The 17,596-nt window shown below is 36.9% G+C and overlaps 1 protein-coding gene across 2 annotated transcripts in view; it reads right to left on the reverse strand.

The window, feature by feature from the left end:
- Positions 1 to 17,596, reverse strand: part of LOC124170779 (putative inorganic phosphate cotransporter) — a 172,025-nt gene that overhangs the window by 44,873 nt on the left and 109,556 nt on the right. For both annotated transcript variants that reach the window (XM_046549736.1, XM_046549735.1), the window contains exon 2: positions 5,329 to 5,552. In XM_046549736.1, the coding sequence (XP_046405692.1) occupies positions 5,329 to 5,552 (224 nt within the window). The remainder of the gene's footprint in view (positions 1 to 5,328; positions 5,553 to 17,596) is intronic.

Raw genomic sequence — 17,596 nt, forward strand, 5'->3', positions numbered from 1 at the left:
TTCAAGCCATCTGTCCTGGTTGGCCTCCCGCACCTACGAGCCTAGTGACCTCTGAACTTGAACTGTTGCCACTCGGAAATAATTGGGTGATACGATAACACCCGTGGAAAATGTTTTGTTCCCGTTATATTTTCCGCTTCTAAAAATTAAACTAAGAATAACTTTATGTTATCAGTAAATTTTATTGTATCATTATATTAGTAGTAGTATTTTATTATATTAAAAAAAAAATTATTGCGTTATTAGTATTTTATTTTATTAGCAAATTAAGTATTATTAATAAAAACTAAATTAAATAAAAAAGTAAAGCATTTTATGTGAACAACTCTTATATAGATCATTTTGATTCGTCACTGATAACTTTTCAAGTGTTACATGGGCTAATTTTGAAGATTCAGACGTGAAGATGGAGAATTTCATCGTTATGAGGCTGAAAATAATATATTCATCCACGAATTTTTGCTGAATTTACGGCTATCCGGGTTTCTAACTTGACCTGCCAAATTACCTGATGATGATGATGCGTTAAATGCTGCCAGTAAATTAATAAAAAGTCGTGCATGTCGGTATTTACTCTTCAAAGCACAATTATTTTCGATAAACCTGCGAAATTCATTCGAATCCGCTCATAATTTTACCCCACCTTTGGACGGTAGAGTAAAATTCTTTTGCACTTTCCCACAGTGATTGTAATGCGTACAACGCGTTTCGGCTCTAACAGGGCCTCACCTGGTACCAGGGATGGCAAGTGAAACGAAATAAAAGTAAAAACCAGTAAAATTTCAATAGCTTTGTTCCTAGGAGCGAAAGGTAGAAACAAAATGGATTTGACCCCGGGGAGCTAAAATCAGGGTCAAAACGAAATCAGAGTCAAAACTACTTCGGGTCGAAACTGAACTAAAACTCTTGGGCGAAATGAAACACAGATAATGTTTCGCACTGGAGGGACCACATGCTTAACATTCAAACAGTTTAGTTTCGACCCACACACCGAGAACGAGGTATGGCTGAATGAAGTAGTGGTTCGGCCTACCTCCATTAGATGTATGGGGAATTGGGGCACTCATATTTTTAGCACTAATAGGAGAACGGTGAGCGCAAACTGGCCGATCGACTTTTAAGCTCAGTCTTAACCTCTCTAATGTCAAGCGTAAAGTGTCGAAACTATTCCCTCTTTTCACATCCACCCAAATTCTGTGATCGAAACTTAACTATGAGCGGCGGAGTTTCGATTAATTTAGTTTCGTTCCAGGAAGTAAAGTTTCGTCCCGGTTCGAAACTAAACTCCTTGGTGATTTTAATTTCGTGCGGGAGCGAAAATAAACCCAGGCCTCAAATTTTCGTTTTGCTCCGGGTCGAAACGCAACATTTTCGTTTCACTTGCCATCCCATTGTACAACCGTGTCTATTTAGTTGTCTGTTTTCTCACAGTCTCCCCAGTGGCCGTCTGTTCTCCGCTCCTTTCCTCAAACTTGTAAAATCTTCCTCCATCTCTCGCTCAAATCTAAAAATGTGATGTTCTTAAGCACTGTCTTGTACCAGATAATGGCTCTGTGAGCTGAAACATGTAGTAAGCATTAAAAATGACCGTGGAAAAGTGCAAATGCCTTTCATTTCGAAATTGCTTATGCATCCCATATCCCGTGAATATTTTGATAAACAGTCTATAAACGATTTTGACAAATCTATATCTGGAAAACTTTCAAGCCTTCCTATTTGATCAACTTATATTTTTTGGACAACGCTTTCAAGTCTGCTGCCAAACATTATTTGCAGACAAAATTGTAGTCCATAGTAGCCATAGTGCTGGGAAAATAGCGGAAAAATTGATAACCTTATTGCGACCAATAGTTCAGTAAATAAGTAAGGTTGGTTCATGCAAATAAAGACGTGTTTCTGAACCGTTGAGGCCAGCCAAGGTCATATCTTGGCCTTCAGGTTCAGAAAAGACGCATAAATAACAGAAATCCGTCATTTTGTTAATGAAGAAGTATCACAATCAATTGGCTTAGTTAACTTTAAAATATGATGGCTAAAATAGTAGTTATGCACCTTGATTTCCTAGAGCCAACGCAAAACATTTAAAAAAAGGAGTTTTACCTCACTAAAATACTGCAGACGCCTGAAATGTAAGTGTACATAAGTTACAAACAAGATCACTTATAAAAATGACATCTTATCGATTAGGATTTAAATCACACAAAATAAGACCAACGCTTTAAAACTTTCATCTTAAAATTAGGTGCCGAAGAAAAATTGGGAAAATCTATTTTTCATTCACGACCTATTAGATACATTTCAGCGCAGATGATCATGACCATGTTGATCCTCAATATCTAATGACATAACAATCGGAAAACACGAAGAACCAAATTAATAAAGAGAAAACACCTCAAGCATAAGTTCCTTGACACCATGCTATGTCAAAAATCCTTTGAAAAAAAAATAACTTCACATTTTTATGCATTATGAATTCACACTTTTCATGTCGACCCTGATATCGAGATTAAAGAGTCATTAACACTCCGTAAGTCAACAAGCGTTGAATCATTTACTTAACCATATAAGAGGGCAAATGAGACGCAATTTTTTTTAAATATCAAAAACTAACCGTCCCCACGACCCACGACCTTAAGCGCGAAATTTTCCCGTGGGCGATATTATCCCTGATGCCCACCAACCCATGTCCAAAGTATTATAACTGACGTAATCGTGTCATAAGAGTGTCGAAAGCGACAAAAGGGAGCTGAAGATGCATTTTATAGAAACTTTATACTTTACGTCATTCATTGTTGGTATACTACTTTACACCGATTGTGATTGAGGAATAAATTTACACTTGCTTATTCCAATTAGCATTACTTCTAAGGATACCTTAATTCCTTGGCCGTTTTGGAGATGCAAGGATACATTGATATAACGCAATACTACAACATTGATAAATCAGAAAATCTATAGTTGTTTAAATAAAGTCATAACGATGGCTTTTTTTAAAATAACTAATGAACACATACAGCGTTTTACCCCGCAATTGGGTACAAATAGCTGCTACATGTAACAATGTAATTCCTCCACGCACAGTTTCTTGGCTGCAGATTAGAGATCAGCCGCTTTATAAGAATGTATGCAACGTTTCTTATGCAAACTGCATGAGAAAATACATGCCGATACCTGCATGATTTCTACAATGCGAAAGCGGGGTACCATATAGAAGTGATTATAGTTTTCTGGATAAAAAAAAATTCCATCCACTGATAGCTTAAGGATTAAAATCGAGGAACTCTTATGATTCCTTCATTGAAAATACGTTTTTAAATAGACTTTCACGCTTCTGGTTTCTCATACCAATGAAATAAATTGTTTCAACGTATCGGTCACAATAAATCGTGGGGTGAAATATTCTAGAAGTTTTTTCCTCATGAAGCAGAAGGAATAGCCGGATGAGTGCGTACATGTGTAGCTGATCAATTGAAGGAACTATTACATGAGTGATTTTAGAATCGTACAGCAAGCGTCCTCGCATTCCTTGGAGCGAAATTTATACTTTTGACTCATCGCTTGTACTGCAATACAAGGCGGTCAAATTCATAGCTATCTCCTTCTCAACAATCATCATGCGCATTTATTGCCATGAGAAAAAATTCCCCTCGACCGAAAATCGAACCACTGACTTTTGGCTTTCCGGGCCACCGAACAGACCGCAACGATATAAAGATTTTTAAAAACTCCCATGGCATTTTTTTTACCTAGGTTCAACGTTGCTAGATGTCAGGCTTATACAGGTTGGCAACCGAAGGGAATATGGGCTTCCAAGATGCCACCACTTAAAGGTGAAGCCCATTCCAGCGTTAACGCCGTGCTTGGAGTTAAACACCACTACCGGAATGTAACTGGCATTAACTTGAAGTAGATTAATGCCAACAATGTAACTTCATTTTTTTATATATAATAATATTTTATATAAAATTATATAAAATATTATATATATATATATAAATAAATAATATTTTTATATATATAATATTTAGTTTTATCGCCATTCAAATATATAATTTAGATGCAGAGTTAGTGGAGTCTATCATACATGGGGCACGACTCTGGTAGCAATTAATCCCAATAGTTTTTGCCAATTTTCATACGCATACTTCATGCAAAAATGAGTTAAAATTGTTAAACAAGCATCATGCAACAGTCAAGTAGAGAAATTAAAAAAAAATAATTTACTTTAACATTTGATTTACTCAGTTTGGGCCTGCTATGGGATTCGTACATTCGCAAGTTATTACCTCAAACCTCATTTTCACCGTTTCAATTTTGCAAATAACCATGAAAAATATCTAGATGAAAAATTTTCCACCTTTTGAAGTAGCAAATGAAAAGCAAATAAAATCATGCTTAATAAATGAGGAACTTCGTCATTTTTTGCTTATAAAATTCAAGGAATTTCGGCATTTGTCTCAACGGACAATGTTTATGAATATGCACTCCAGAAGTACTAGAGAATCTACTCATCAAAGAGAAAAAAGAAAAAAAATCCGGTTTAATATCACGAAGTTTTCGTTGTAATGCATATTTTTATTTCTCACAGAGAGTAAGAAACATATTGACCTCTTGAAAATGATGATCAGCACAGCCAATAAGTACCATGCCGGTATGATATTTGCAAAGCAAAGCTAATGAAGTGATCGACCCTTTAGCTGAAGGTAACGTAAAAGTATGTGTAATCTGGAAACTAAGAGAAAAACCTACTCGTGCATTCGACCCTACCAAAGCTGTAACCGGACGGGAAAAGTTAATTGAGGGGTTGAGAAGCCAGGGGTAAAAGTTATTTTTTATAAACAGAGTTGGATATAGAAATCAATAGAAGAAATAAACAAAAAATTGTTGGCCAAGAGATACGGCTGAGTCTCTGTTCTGAGCTGACATCGAGTGGAAAATCAAATGCACTGCCATGTCAATATCTAGTTGATATCGTTTGTTTCTTTACCTTTGGCTTCTCAACCCCCGAATATAAAACTAAAAAAAATCACTTTAAAACCTGAGAACGGAGCATTAAGACGGAGTTATCATTTTATTAATGAGATAAGGCTCAAAAATTCCAAGTGGAGCAATCTCCTGGAATCTGGTTCACAACAAGGAAATGTTCTCTGCATTCTCTTCGGGTTTTCACCGCGTCCGTTGGGTTTTGGCATCTTTTGCCGCCAAAACCCAACCCGGGGAAAACCCGAAGAGAATGCAGAGATCATCTAATCAACGCCGCGAAAATCTTCGAACCTACAAAACAAGGAAATGTTTTATGGTCACGTTGCCAAAATGGCGGGTACTCACCGCCATGCCCTCGTCGGTGGAGTTATCGCCGCTGCCGCATTCGGCTGAGGCGCCGTGGTCGCTGTCGTTAGAGTGCTCGCCATGGTGGTCGCGGTTCATCTGCGCCAGCGCCGTATGGTTCACCATGGCAACGATGGCGACGCTCAGGTTCACCTTGAGACCGTAAATGATGGCGATGCCGATGGAACTCAGCATGGCCATTATGTACCGTGCTGGTATGAGATCTGCAACGAAAAGTCATCGGTGAGATTCAAACCATTCGGCTGCGGGGAACGTGCAATTAGTGTGATGGGGTGGCGACTGGATTAACGTACTGGTGGATTCGATCTTTTCGTCTAGATGAATACTAATTTAAATACATATAACTATTTCCATTTATTGCGTTTAGCATACACGGTCCCTCTAAGCCTTGTCAGAGGGTTCCACACATACACACACCATGCAGCAAATTGCAGAATGATATGAAAAACACTAAATAACAAATTATACTAATAAAACTAGTGAACACTAAATATGGAGAATACATTTAGACATTCCTCCTTTGACGACACAAGCATTCATACCAAATATATTGAATATAACTACTTCAATTTCTTTTAAATTTTCTCCAGTTTACTAAGTGAAGAGCTAGTTTGTATATACAGGACCGCCTAATCTAATATTGATAATGTCAATCGTTATCATCAAAGTATCAAGACATCTACAGCAAAGCCAGGTGTATAAAAAAATCAAAGAGAACAATTTATCAAACGCCTGAAATGAGTAAAAAGTGAATTTTCCATTCATCTAATACATATTTATTGCAGAAAATATCATCTTTAGGTGAAAATGATTTATAAAGTCGAATGATACTCACTCAACCAAATAATAGTTGTAATATCTACTCCTGGGACACCATTTAAAACGTGCTTAACGATAGATCATATACCTATAATTTCACAAAAACTGAGAAAAATTTTATCGATGGGAAACTTACGTTCGCAAAAAATAGATGCATAACGTCGTAATCACCTGTTTAAAATGCAAAGACAAGGCAGAATAGGACCCCATCTTCATTCACAAAGATAGTGAGGGTAACATCATCAAAACATCAAGAATTATAAAAAGCCAGGCGGATTGAAACAAACAAAAATACCATAACTTACCAAGTATGCGAGTTGAATGAATTTGAAGTGAAATGAATTTTCCCTATTCCATAAAAATGGATGATGGAACAAATCCGCTGTTATTACATATACGATCATCAGCTGATTTTTAAAGTCCCATTCCACATCATCCGATCCATGTCGTCGTATTAGCTCCCGACGAGGCATCTCTTCACTTGATCAGTACCAGCAGTAAATGACACAGACGTAGATTCGAGCTTGAACCCAAGGAAGGGGAAAGTTGTGTTTTGAAAAGCACATCAGCCAGAAGCACAACAACAACAATTACCATTCCTCAGCTCAAGTCCAAAGGTCTATGAAGCCAGGAACAATAAAGATGTTTACCACCAGCGGAAGCATGTTCATTACTATATTTTCACTAGAGGTGTCTTCTCGAAGTCCTTAGATCTTATCAGGGATAATGTGAAGTTGTGTATTAGTCCGGGATTAGTCTGGTGGAAGTTTAGCTTAACTGGCTGGCAATTTTTCCCAAAAAGCTTACTGCCAAAGCTTCCTAAAAAATTACTGCCAATTTTGATACACTTAGTATTATCGTCAGATTTATAAAACAATTATAAAAAACAGCCTGCCTAAGTACCGAATAGCAAACAGAGGATTGAGGTGTCAATCTTATCCTTCCACTGCAACTTCTCCCACAAGGTATTGGGAATTTAAACATGGTGCTTTGAGAATATTACTTGATGATGGGACGAAATGTGTCGAAATCCGTAGCAATTAGACCTTTTTGTGAAAGAATCTCAGTCTGTTTTATTGATTAGAGAATAATTAAGCCTCTGATGAATAGTAAATAGTGAAGGGATTTTAAGCTCATTGAACGAACGAGACTCTTGCGTCGATAACACCTCAGTCTACCATGCTCTCTAGATGGAATAGAATTCTTTGGCATTAAATCTGTGGACAATGATTTATAGTCTTATTAGCATTATTGAGATCTGAGATATATGTTGCGTAGCATAAAAGAGCTATGCAAAAGACGCAGTAATAACCTCCGGTAAAAACTGTTATCACTATGTATACAATGCTTCTCAATTTTTATTCCTAGGGCATATAGTGTTCACACGCATATATCGATAAGCTATAACTATGGATGCTTGCCACAACACATTTAGTGATTTCGACGTTCCTATAAACATAGGCTCAACGGAAGGCAGTACATAAAATTAAGGTGGCATCGGATTAATCAAAGATAAAAGTGTTGCCTACGAGGTAAAGTATTTTTAAACATAAATTAAGGATCAAAATCATGAAGTTCAATCAAAAGGCAAAGTAAAATATTGATGTTTGATCTGGCAATCATATAGAGTTTGATTTGGAACGCTTTAATAATAATCATAAATTTATTGCATTTATTGTAAAAGAGTTTCCAGTCATATTAGTGGTGAAAAATACGTATTTTGTACGCTCAGATAAATTGCTAAACCACCTGCGCTGACGCTAGAATGCTTATACAGTAAAACCGACCGCCGCAAATTTTCATGCACGATGCACCCGCGGGAGTATGCCCTCAATTGGGTCGATCCGAGAAATGCTGCCATCTTTCGGAGCTCCCGCGATGCTTTTGCTAGTGAACGTACTGAACACGGAGAGAAAAGTGTTCGAACTAACAAGGACTTTTCAAGAATAAGTAGGTACTTGAAAAAGGAGCGGACTTTGAAATTCCATTTGAAAAAATCCGTTTCAATTGAAATCTTTAAATTAACTAAACCTTATAAAAGGGGTGCATAAATGAACGAACTTGATAATTTTCAATACGAGCTAAAAGCCAAATCCTAGAAGTCCTTTCTTGGGCATCAACGAATGGTAAAGCGATGCCTCAAAGATTAATAGACTCCCTTTCCATCAGTTAGCAGGATTACAATTATGATTTCTATCAATTAGAATACAGAATTATTTCAATGATATTGTATTGCAATTCCATGAAGCGATGAATCAATATAATTTCAAACTAAAACACGACTATAATTCTTTTATGTTCTAAATCATGTTTCAGTTCAGCGCATTAAACAAGAGCAATTAAACATTAGATACAGCGAGGACTTTACGTTTTCGTAATATTAAGACCAAATCCAGCCAAGTTGTTCGGAACTTTCAACTTGTAAAATGATGCCAATTGTAATATATTTCCAGTCAGTATACTGTAATGCATAAAATTTTAGTGCATTCCATGATTACAATTGTTTTTGAATAATGGGAAAAATCATATTTTTGACGAAGTTTTCCAAATTACCTAATCTTAAAATTCACATTTTGACTCTTATTTTTCACGAAAGTGATTCAGTGGAAAAAATAATACGTGTATTATTAATACTATAAATGATGAATACCCGTATTTACTAGGTATAAATGTGAAGACTCAGGAGTTTGTGAAATATTGCGATACGGACAGACGTCTATACTGCAAGTTATACTACCCACATTTCACTTGGCCAACGCGGGTTGCATCTACGATGACTAGGGGATGAGTTTGCGAACTCTGGAGCGGTACAAATTACATTAGAATAGACGTAGACGAGGAAAGTAAACTAAGTAAACAGAGATTAAGGCGAAGAAAATATGATCACGAATCTCTGAACGACCTAGTGGAATTATTAAAAAAAAACTATACTCATTAATTGTAAGGGTGTAGAAATCCCACAAACAATTTTTGGTGCATTTAACGATTGTGATCCCATTACATCTAAACAAAATGATGAGATAAATGGGAAGGTAGTACAATTTATATGAAATTATGATTTTTAAGCACCCAGCAGAATGATAACAGACAAACAGAAAGGCATATAAAATGATAAATATACACTAAGTAATCATTAAAATGATAAAAATCATGTAAATCGGTAACCTCCGTATATTCATTACACATTTCTTGGACGGCAGGTTTCTCGAGGCGAGTTATCTGCGGTGAAATGACTTTCTAACGATGCGCGTCCTGGCTGGATGTTTTACAACAGTATCCTAAAATTTCCGTTACAAATTTTATAATGTAGTATACGTTAAAAGGGTCGACTCTCCTTGAATTAAAAAGATATTGCTCCAAGGCGCCGAAAATATGAAAATCATATTGCGAGTAACACACCGAGTTTCCCAAATGTCATTCTAAGGAATTGGTATATACCTCAATCGAATTCTATTCAATCTCTTAATTACCGCACGTGGATGACCTAGTTCAGAAGTAAGTGGTATCTCTAACTGAAGATAATTAAACAATTCCAAATATGATCATAATGTAATAAAGATATAATCGAAATATTCAAATGTGACAAAAAGAGGTCGTCATCTCCGCTTAGGCATATGGTACTTACACACGGAGAAATAAAAAAATAATTGGGAAACTCCAGAAATTAAGAAATCAGCGAAGAACGGAGTAAAAGCGATATGATGGTCCTAAACACCTGTCCTTCTGCTAATTGAAAGTTCGTTATTCCTTCTCTCCTAATCAGCTATTCTAGCATACTTTTTAAATGCTATACGTCGATGGACCTATAACTACACGGAATACAGATAGAAAACAGTTTACATTCAGATATTCACCACGTTTTACTTAATAAATAATGCAAATATTTAACTCATATCGATATTTCTCCATTAAATTTCAGCCACAGGAAAGTAATTAAGCCACAAAGAAAATAATATGACCTTAAAAATATAAATTTACGTGGTAAGAAAAACTTTCTCTTTGCCCACGGGTCATTTCATTTATCGCTCCGACTGATTTAAACGGTCTGTCTTCTTTATATTCCGGAAAATTATAAGCTTTGGTAATTTTAGCTGATGACACCGTGGTTCGAGCGAAAAAGGAAGAATATTTGAATAATATTTGACCCCCATATAAGGAGAAATTCTTCATTTTTAAACAGTCAATTCAATCTCACACTGAATTATCCAATGACGGAAGCCATCGGACAACTCAGCATTTCGGAAGCCGTAAAAGGAGGAGAGAAGGATGCAAGGATTACATTGAATGGAGATGAATTTCAACAACGGAGATTTGGATTGCTTAGGAAGCAAAATAACTTTTGTTGGAGGTTTTTTTTAGCATAAAGTCGGTACAAAATACTTCCAGCAAAGACATTTTTCAAGCGTAAAAGAAAGGATTTTTCGGGTTTACCATCGGGTTGTAATTTCGTTGAATACCGACATTTCGAGGGCTAGTCATCGTCTCCCGGGTAGAATGGAGTGCAAAGTTCTATCCTGAAGGTGATGGCAGACTTAGCCATCGAAACAAAGGTCATCATAATCACTGGTCAATAATTCTACGATAAGTTTGACGAAGCTCCTCACTCAATTATCCCATCAGCCAATCATTTCACTATTACGCATTTCTTCTCTTTTACACCCTTCTTTACCTGTTCCATATATTTCGTTCAAGGCCATACTTTTCCGTTCTTGCCATCTACTTGTCCCTCGACGATTTTCTCCATCAGGTCACCATGTCTCAAGATGTAGCCTTTAAGGTTGTTTCGTCTTCTTATTGAGATTCTCATGAGATTTCTCTTCTCACTACTCTTCTGAAGCAAAAAATTTCGAATCCTTGCTTTTTCCACTTCTGATATTGTCCTTGGCTTACTTCCGCAGAGAAGCATACTCCAAATGTAGGTTCTCATAAATTGTTTCCTGACTTCCATGTTTAAGTTTCCCGCTGTAACTGGGTCTTTTTTTGGGGGAATGTTCTCTTTACTTGGGCTATTGTGCTGATAATTCCTTTCTCCATTCTCCCGTCGTTAGTGATCCTGCTTCCCAAATAACAGAATTCATCCACCTCTACCAGTTTTTGCTTCCCTGTTTTATATTAGCCTTGACTTATTCTCTTCTGCTGCATCTTGGTTTTCTTTGTGCTTATTTTCAGATGATATTCACCCATAAGTCTATCCATATTAACCAGAATTTTTTTCAAAACCTTCTTTGTATCTGTTGTAACGGCTATGTCATCCGAAAATCTTAGTGTGCAAATTTTTTTCCCATGGATATTAATGGGGATTCACTCCCGAGGCCTTTTCTTTGATTTCAATAATTGCTTTCTTGATGTTAACTTTGAAAATTACGAGTGACAAAGGACAGCCTTTTCTCACTTCTTTCTTAATCCTTGCGTCTTCACAGTTGGGTCCTGATCTTATCACTGCTACTTGGTTTTTGTATAAACTATCGATGATTCTACTGCCATTTTAAATAACTCGTATTTCTTTCTGGATTCCTAGCATTGTGTTCCAATCAGCGTTACGAAGCACTACCTCTAAGCCTACGAACGCAACGAACGTTGGCCTTCTCTTTCCATTCTCTTCTCCATGAGCAGCTTTAAAGCCAGCATTGCTTCCCTTATGCCTTTGCTTTTCCTGAATTCGAATTGTACCTCTTCCAAGTACTCTTCTGCTCTTCGTTCTATTCTTCTATAGATGATCCTGGTCTGTATCTTCGACGCATGTGTTGTTAGGCTTATGGTCCTAATTTCTTCGTAGCTCTCCGCTCTTTTCCTTTTGGGAATTGGGATTATAATGTTCCTTTGGAACTCCACCTATTGAAGACATTTCACTTATGATTTAGTACAGCTGGTTCATCGTTGGTATCCAACGAAATTACCACCCGATCGGTAATTCAAGTAATGTTCCTACAAATCACACGCATGGAAACCAAAAACCCTCATTGTAAAAGAAAACTTTTCAATTTCTAACTATATCCATACCCTGGAAAAGAAGAAGATTAAATAAAACTTAGCATGAATTTTAGTGTATGGTAGAGAAAAATTGGCTAAGGGGCGGAATGAGGGAATTAATTAGAGGAATTTGAGATATGGTGCTGTAGAAGGACGTGTAGAATAAACAGGAAAGCTAGTTTGCGGTGAGGTTTTGAAAAAGACATTATTACAAGACATTTTAAATGAAAAACGGTACAGAGGAAGACAAATATTAAAAAACGAGAGTGAGATACTGGAGTCCGTGGGGTTCGAGCGAAGAGGATGGTAGAGGATAGCAATGAAAGAATATAGAAAATTACTGAAATGCGTAATCAGATGAGGATTACCCTGAATAAACCCCTATTCACATAAGAAGATGAAGGCCTTGAAGTGGGATAAATGCCAGTAAAGTACGGACTCCGAATTCATTGCTAACTTATTGGCTATTCCAGACGACCGAGAAAATTGCAGGAAGGGATACTTAATATAATGAAAAATAAAAAGTCAAATGAAGGAAGGCAGTCGCTTGAAAGGATTGGAATGTCCTCAATAAGCAATTTTCCAATTGTGACACGACTGCTTCGGGAAGCTATTGATAGGGACGAGGTTATCTGTTCAGATCATTCAACTATCGCGCGCCGCATATTCCAGGAAGAAATAGTTTAGATTCTAGAATATATAGATTTTTCGTTTTCCTGCGATAGAAATAAAAGACCTGCTGCTCGAACTAAAGGACGACGATTCTAGAATGTCGCCTTTGCTATAAGACGTGCGATGCCTGTGTCACTTCCTTAACGACATTTGGGACAACAAATTTTTGTGCGGATAACTGATTTCAATAAAAATATTATGGGTATTGAGTTTAGGTTAGCAAATTAATTACAAAAAGGACGATTTTTTTATTATTATTCTATTTCATGGTATCTCCTTTAAATTTAAAACATAGTTGTAGGATTAATAATTTTTATTTTAATCTCAAGGCATAATTTCTTACATTCATATGATGATTACAGACGTACATTTTCGATTTACTGATATTTCAACATTGCTTGGCAATTCATATTTGCTGAGAATGCTTCATTGTTTTTACCAGACGTTAAGAGATTATGTATAGCAAATTTTACACTAGCAATTTAATAATTCATAGTCTGCATCATGAAAATTCTCAAGATGAATTTGCTCAATGTTTATCTTCATTTAGGCAATGCATTTACCGAATTTATTTGACAAATAATGATTGCTGATTTGAATCCTTAGTAATAATTGGAAGATATTAATATTTTTGTAAGTTTTTATTGATAGGGATATTAAGTGAAGTGTTACGTAAAATGATATTTTAACTGATGACTGATGATGAAGTTTGCTTGGATTCTGACATTTCTTAATTGTAATAAAGTTTTGGCCGTACCTCTGGTTTTCTTCATGTATAGCCTTAGGGATGATGTTGTACCCTGGGATCCATGAAATGTAATCCACTCCAGGGAATAGACATCTAAATTTTCCCTGAATTTTGTTAGCCGCTCCAATCAAATATAATTTGAATTAATGCATAAAAATACAATATATAAACTCCTCAGAGTTCCTTGATTTTCTCTTTAGTATTTCAATACGCTCTACCTTCGTCATCCCGTTCCACTCACCCTTCCAACTTCTCTTTGCCAATCCCTTCCCATGTCTTTCATCAATTCGTGGCGTTTTACAGAATTTAACAAGTTAAATCTGACGAAAGCTTTTTCATTTGAAACACCTGCCATTTTCCCAACATAAATTTTGTCAAATGACCAGAATGCACCATTTCCACCATGCAAGGAGTGTCAAACATTTTTCTCACCGTGATCTTGCTAGCAACTAGAGGGTGTGACTGCATCGTCGAGATGAAAAAACTTGCACCTCGATTTCTTCGTCCATTCATCGCTAGGACGGTCTATATTTGGGGTTCATTCAGGCGCATTCGTATTCAAACATCCAACTGGGAAGTCTCTAATTTTCTCACGGAACATAAGTGGAAATATCACATTGAGTGTGCTTTGACGGCTTCACAGTATGACCTTTAAAGCTAGTTCAAAGTAAAATTAAGTGCAATGCTCTGTAAGGGCACTCTATTACCTTACAAGGCGTCCGAAATACATCACAGGAATCAGATTGCCTCTGAGGTGAATGGAATTTCATCATACGAGAACAATTTTTTCAATTTGCTCTCATTGCCCTACTTAAACCCATGACACAGCACTAGGATATTGATATTGGTGAGTGATTTTCGGAAAGTCGGGAAAATTATTTTTCAATAGCTGAAATTTTCCCCTTACGCGAAGAAAAACCCTCAGATGATAACTTTGTACTCGGCGAATGTATAGTATAGCTAAATCCTCGAAAAGTTAAGTTAAAAGATACACTTCTTCTTCTACCTAAATTAGTATGCATTCCATAAACCCAATTGTAAGGGATATATAATGCTCTACCTTACTCTGTCTTGTATTGCCTTGCCAATCAAAATCCATCATTAGTCAAGATCTTCATGCACTGTACGCTGGGTGACAAGTCAATCGTGATGTCAAACCGTGCAATTCAGTTATAAAGTTCCAGCAGACTACAATAAATTAACAAATAGCAAGTAACATACTTTGGCACTTCACATTCCTATATTAAAAAACCTTCGCTATTAGGTGAATTAGGTAAGAAAACAGAGAATCGTACTTCGTTACAGAATTCGCTTGCAATAAATTGGGACTTAACATCTTAACTAAAAGACGCTGGTCACAATGACACCACATTTTTGGCATGGATCTCGTTAAGTCGTGGGAAAGAGAGGGAAAAATACTTGATACAATATTTGTAATAAACGAAAGGATTTATAGTTATTTAAAACTCGAGTCGATTGTGAATTAAGAAGTTCGATTGGCAATTGCTCGAAACATACTTCATATTCTTTCACCGCGAGTATTAAATTGAGCCTCAAGTCGATGCACGTAGTAAAAGCGACCATTTCCTTGATTAATAATTGCGTTATCATCTTGAAATTTTCAGGAAACAAGGAATCACGTTTAAAATATTTACCTCAATTTCAAATTTAAAAAATCTCATTCGAGAAAATTCCAGGGTAAAATTATTAATGGGAGGTAGATACAAATGCTTAGAAGGGTCTACGTTATCTATTTTTATAAAAGAGGATGTCTGGTTGTCTGTCCGCTATGCGTTTCCATACGTCACCTCATAGTTAGTTAGTACATAGGCGCATTACATGCACCTAAAGCCATACTTTCGGTTGCGTCCGACGCGTCCTTGGTGTCGTTTTCTCATTACCATTTCTGGCGTCACATCAAGTCTTCTGTGGATGTACATCCTGCCAGGTAGGCACACCTCTTCACTCGCTCAAAGGTAAAACAAAACTCAAATTATAGTACTCTTATACATTTATCCACTAATTGGCGCAAACCTTTGTGCTGGGATATGAGTTCATAAGACGTTTTTGGTCTAGGACACAGATAGCGATCAATTATGTGGAGCGGGGTGCAAGCTGATCACGTATGCATTATACGGCAATAGCTTTCCCCAACAGTTTTGCCAATTACGGCAAATGTATCTCTGTACGATTGAATACGGAGGTCTCAGGCGTGGCTTAGAGGAAATACCATATCAGTGCTATTTAAATGCGATGACCTATTGATCGCACAAATACTTAAGCATTCAAACAATTATTAAAGCATTCTTTCTGTTTATTGAATTGAAAATTTATTAAAACAATTAATTTTAGGGTTTCTAAGCAGCATGTCATCATCGGGTAAAAACATGGAAAATAGATTCTTACGGCACAAAATTGTTTCCAAATAAAATATTTCGGTGCTAAATAATACGCCCCAAAAATAGAAAATGGAAGGTTATATGCAATTTAAAGGAAACCAAAGGGGCAGATAATCGATTCTTATAAAAAAAAACATTCCGGCATTTGGTAAAACACCCCAACAACTCAGAGATTAAATGAAAACCAGTCTCGAGGGCCAGAAGATCGATTCGGATACAAAGTATTCAGGAAGGACAATGAGGAAATGGGAGGCAAATAAAACTCTGATAATCCACCTGTACTTGTACGCTTGAACGGAGGTCGCACCTGATGATAATGTGCTACGTCGAAACCAGCACAAAACGTCGAAACAAAAAAATGAAGCAAGAACTTATTCATGAAATTGTGATTCATTAACAGAATTCCTTACAAGGAAGGGAAGAATAACTTGCGACGGCAAAAAAGTCTTCCCTACTCAGCTATTTTCTCGTAACTTTTAAAAACGAAAACGCGAGCGTTGCCGCCCATTTTTCATGAGTTGGTGACGTCATTAATGTACTGGCTCTTTAATTCATTCAAGGAAAAACTTACATTGAGCGAAGGAATAACTAATAAGAGTGTAAGACAACAACGAGAGGAAGGTATAAGTAGCTGAGAAGCGGTACCCTCTCTAACCGAATAGCTCGAAAAGTAGGCGACAGATTTGAAAACGAAAAATCACTGACATGGTTGGACTAAAAGTTTGCTGACTGATTAATGTAAATTGATTCTTGAGCGGCTTCACGTTCTCTTGGTTCACCTATCAACGTTTCCTCTCTGATGCTATATCCTTCAACATTATGTCCTTCAAAACTGGAAGCCTGTTGCTCATACTCTAGCCTGTGTCGCTGTTAATATTTTGGGTAGTGTTTTCCCTCATCTGAAATTTTGCGTCATTTAAATAGAAAGTCAGATGATCACCCGAGGGCTGGCGTTGAAAACCCAGCGCCTTTAGCAGAGAGAGATTGGTATCAATTGCAGTGATTGATGGCGGGGCAGACAACTGGTTGAGTGGGCGGTCGGTGCGCCCATGTCGCTTCTGTAATCGGAGGCGAGGTCAGGGGGGGTCGGCACAGCGCGCAACAGGTACCCATCGTGCACGCAAAGCAACCACTCATGAAACCATAGGGGGGCCCCAGTCCGTCCCGTAGAAGCTTGAGTGATTTATTTATTATTATATTAATTTATTTATTCTAGACTACGCAGAAGTAGATAGATAAAAATAGCAGCAATCTATTGAACATGATCAATAACTAAAATTTCATGAACACTATTCGTGTAATTACTATTAAATCCCAAAATCTACATTTATTTATTCATTTCACCAAGCACTGTGATGTGTCGCATTTCAATAGGTTTTCAAAAGTATCCACCCTTAGCGCGGAAATGAGTGGAGAGCGATCGATTTATTCTCAATATTTGCAATAGGGTATATGCACTAGCAAGGAATAGCATTGGAAACTTTCGAATTTTACAGGTTACATAAACGCGAATAGAAATTTCTCTTGATCTCCTAATTATAGACTATTTCCACGTGAATGTTGGATGTCTCCGTGGTCAGCGACTTCAGTAAACCCATTTCAATTCAGGCAAGGTGACAGCATATTTAGTGCTCGACTG

The sequence above is a fragment of the Ischnura elegans genome, chromosome X (genome assembly GCF_921293095.1).
Source record: "Ischnura elegans chromosome X, ioIscEleg1.1, whole genome shotgun sequence".
Taxonomy (NCBI): Eukaryota; Metazoa; Arthropoda; class Insecta; order Odonata; family Coenagrionidae; genus Ischnura; species Ischnura elegans.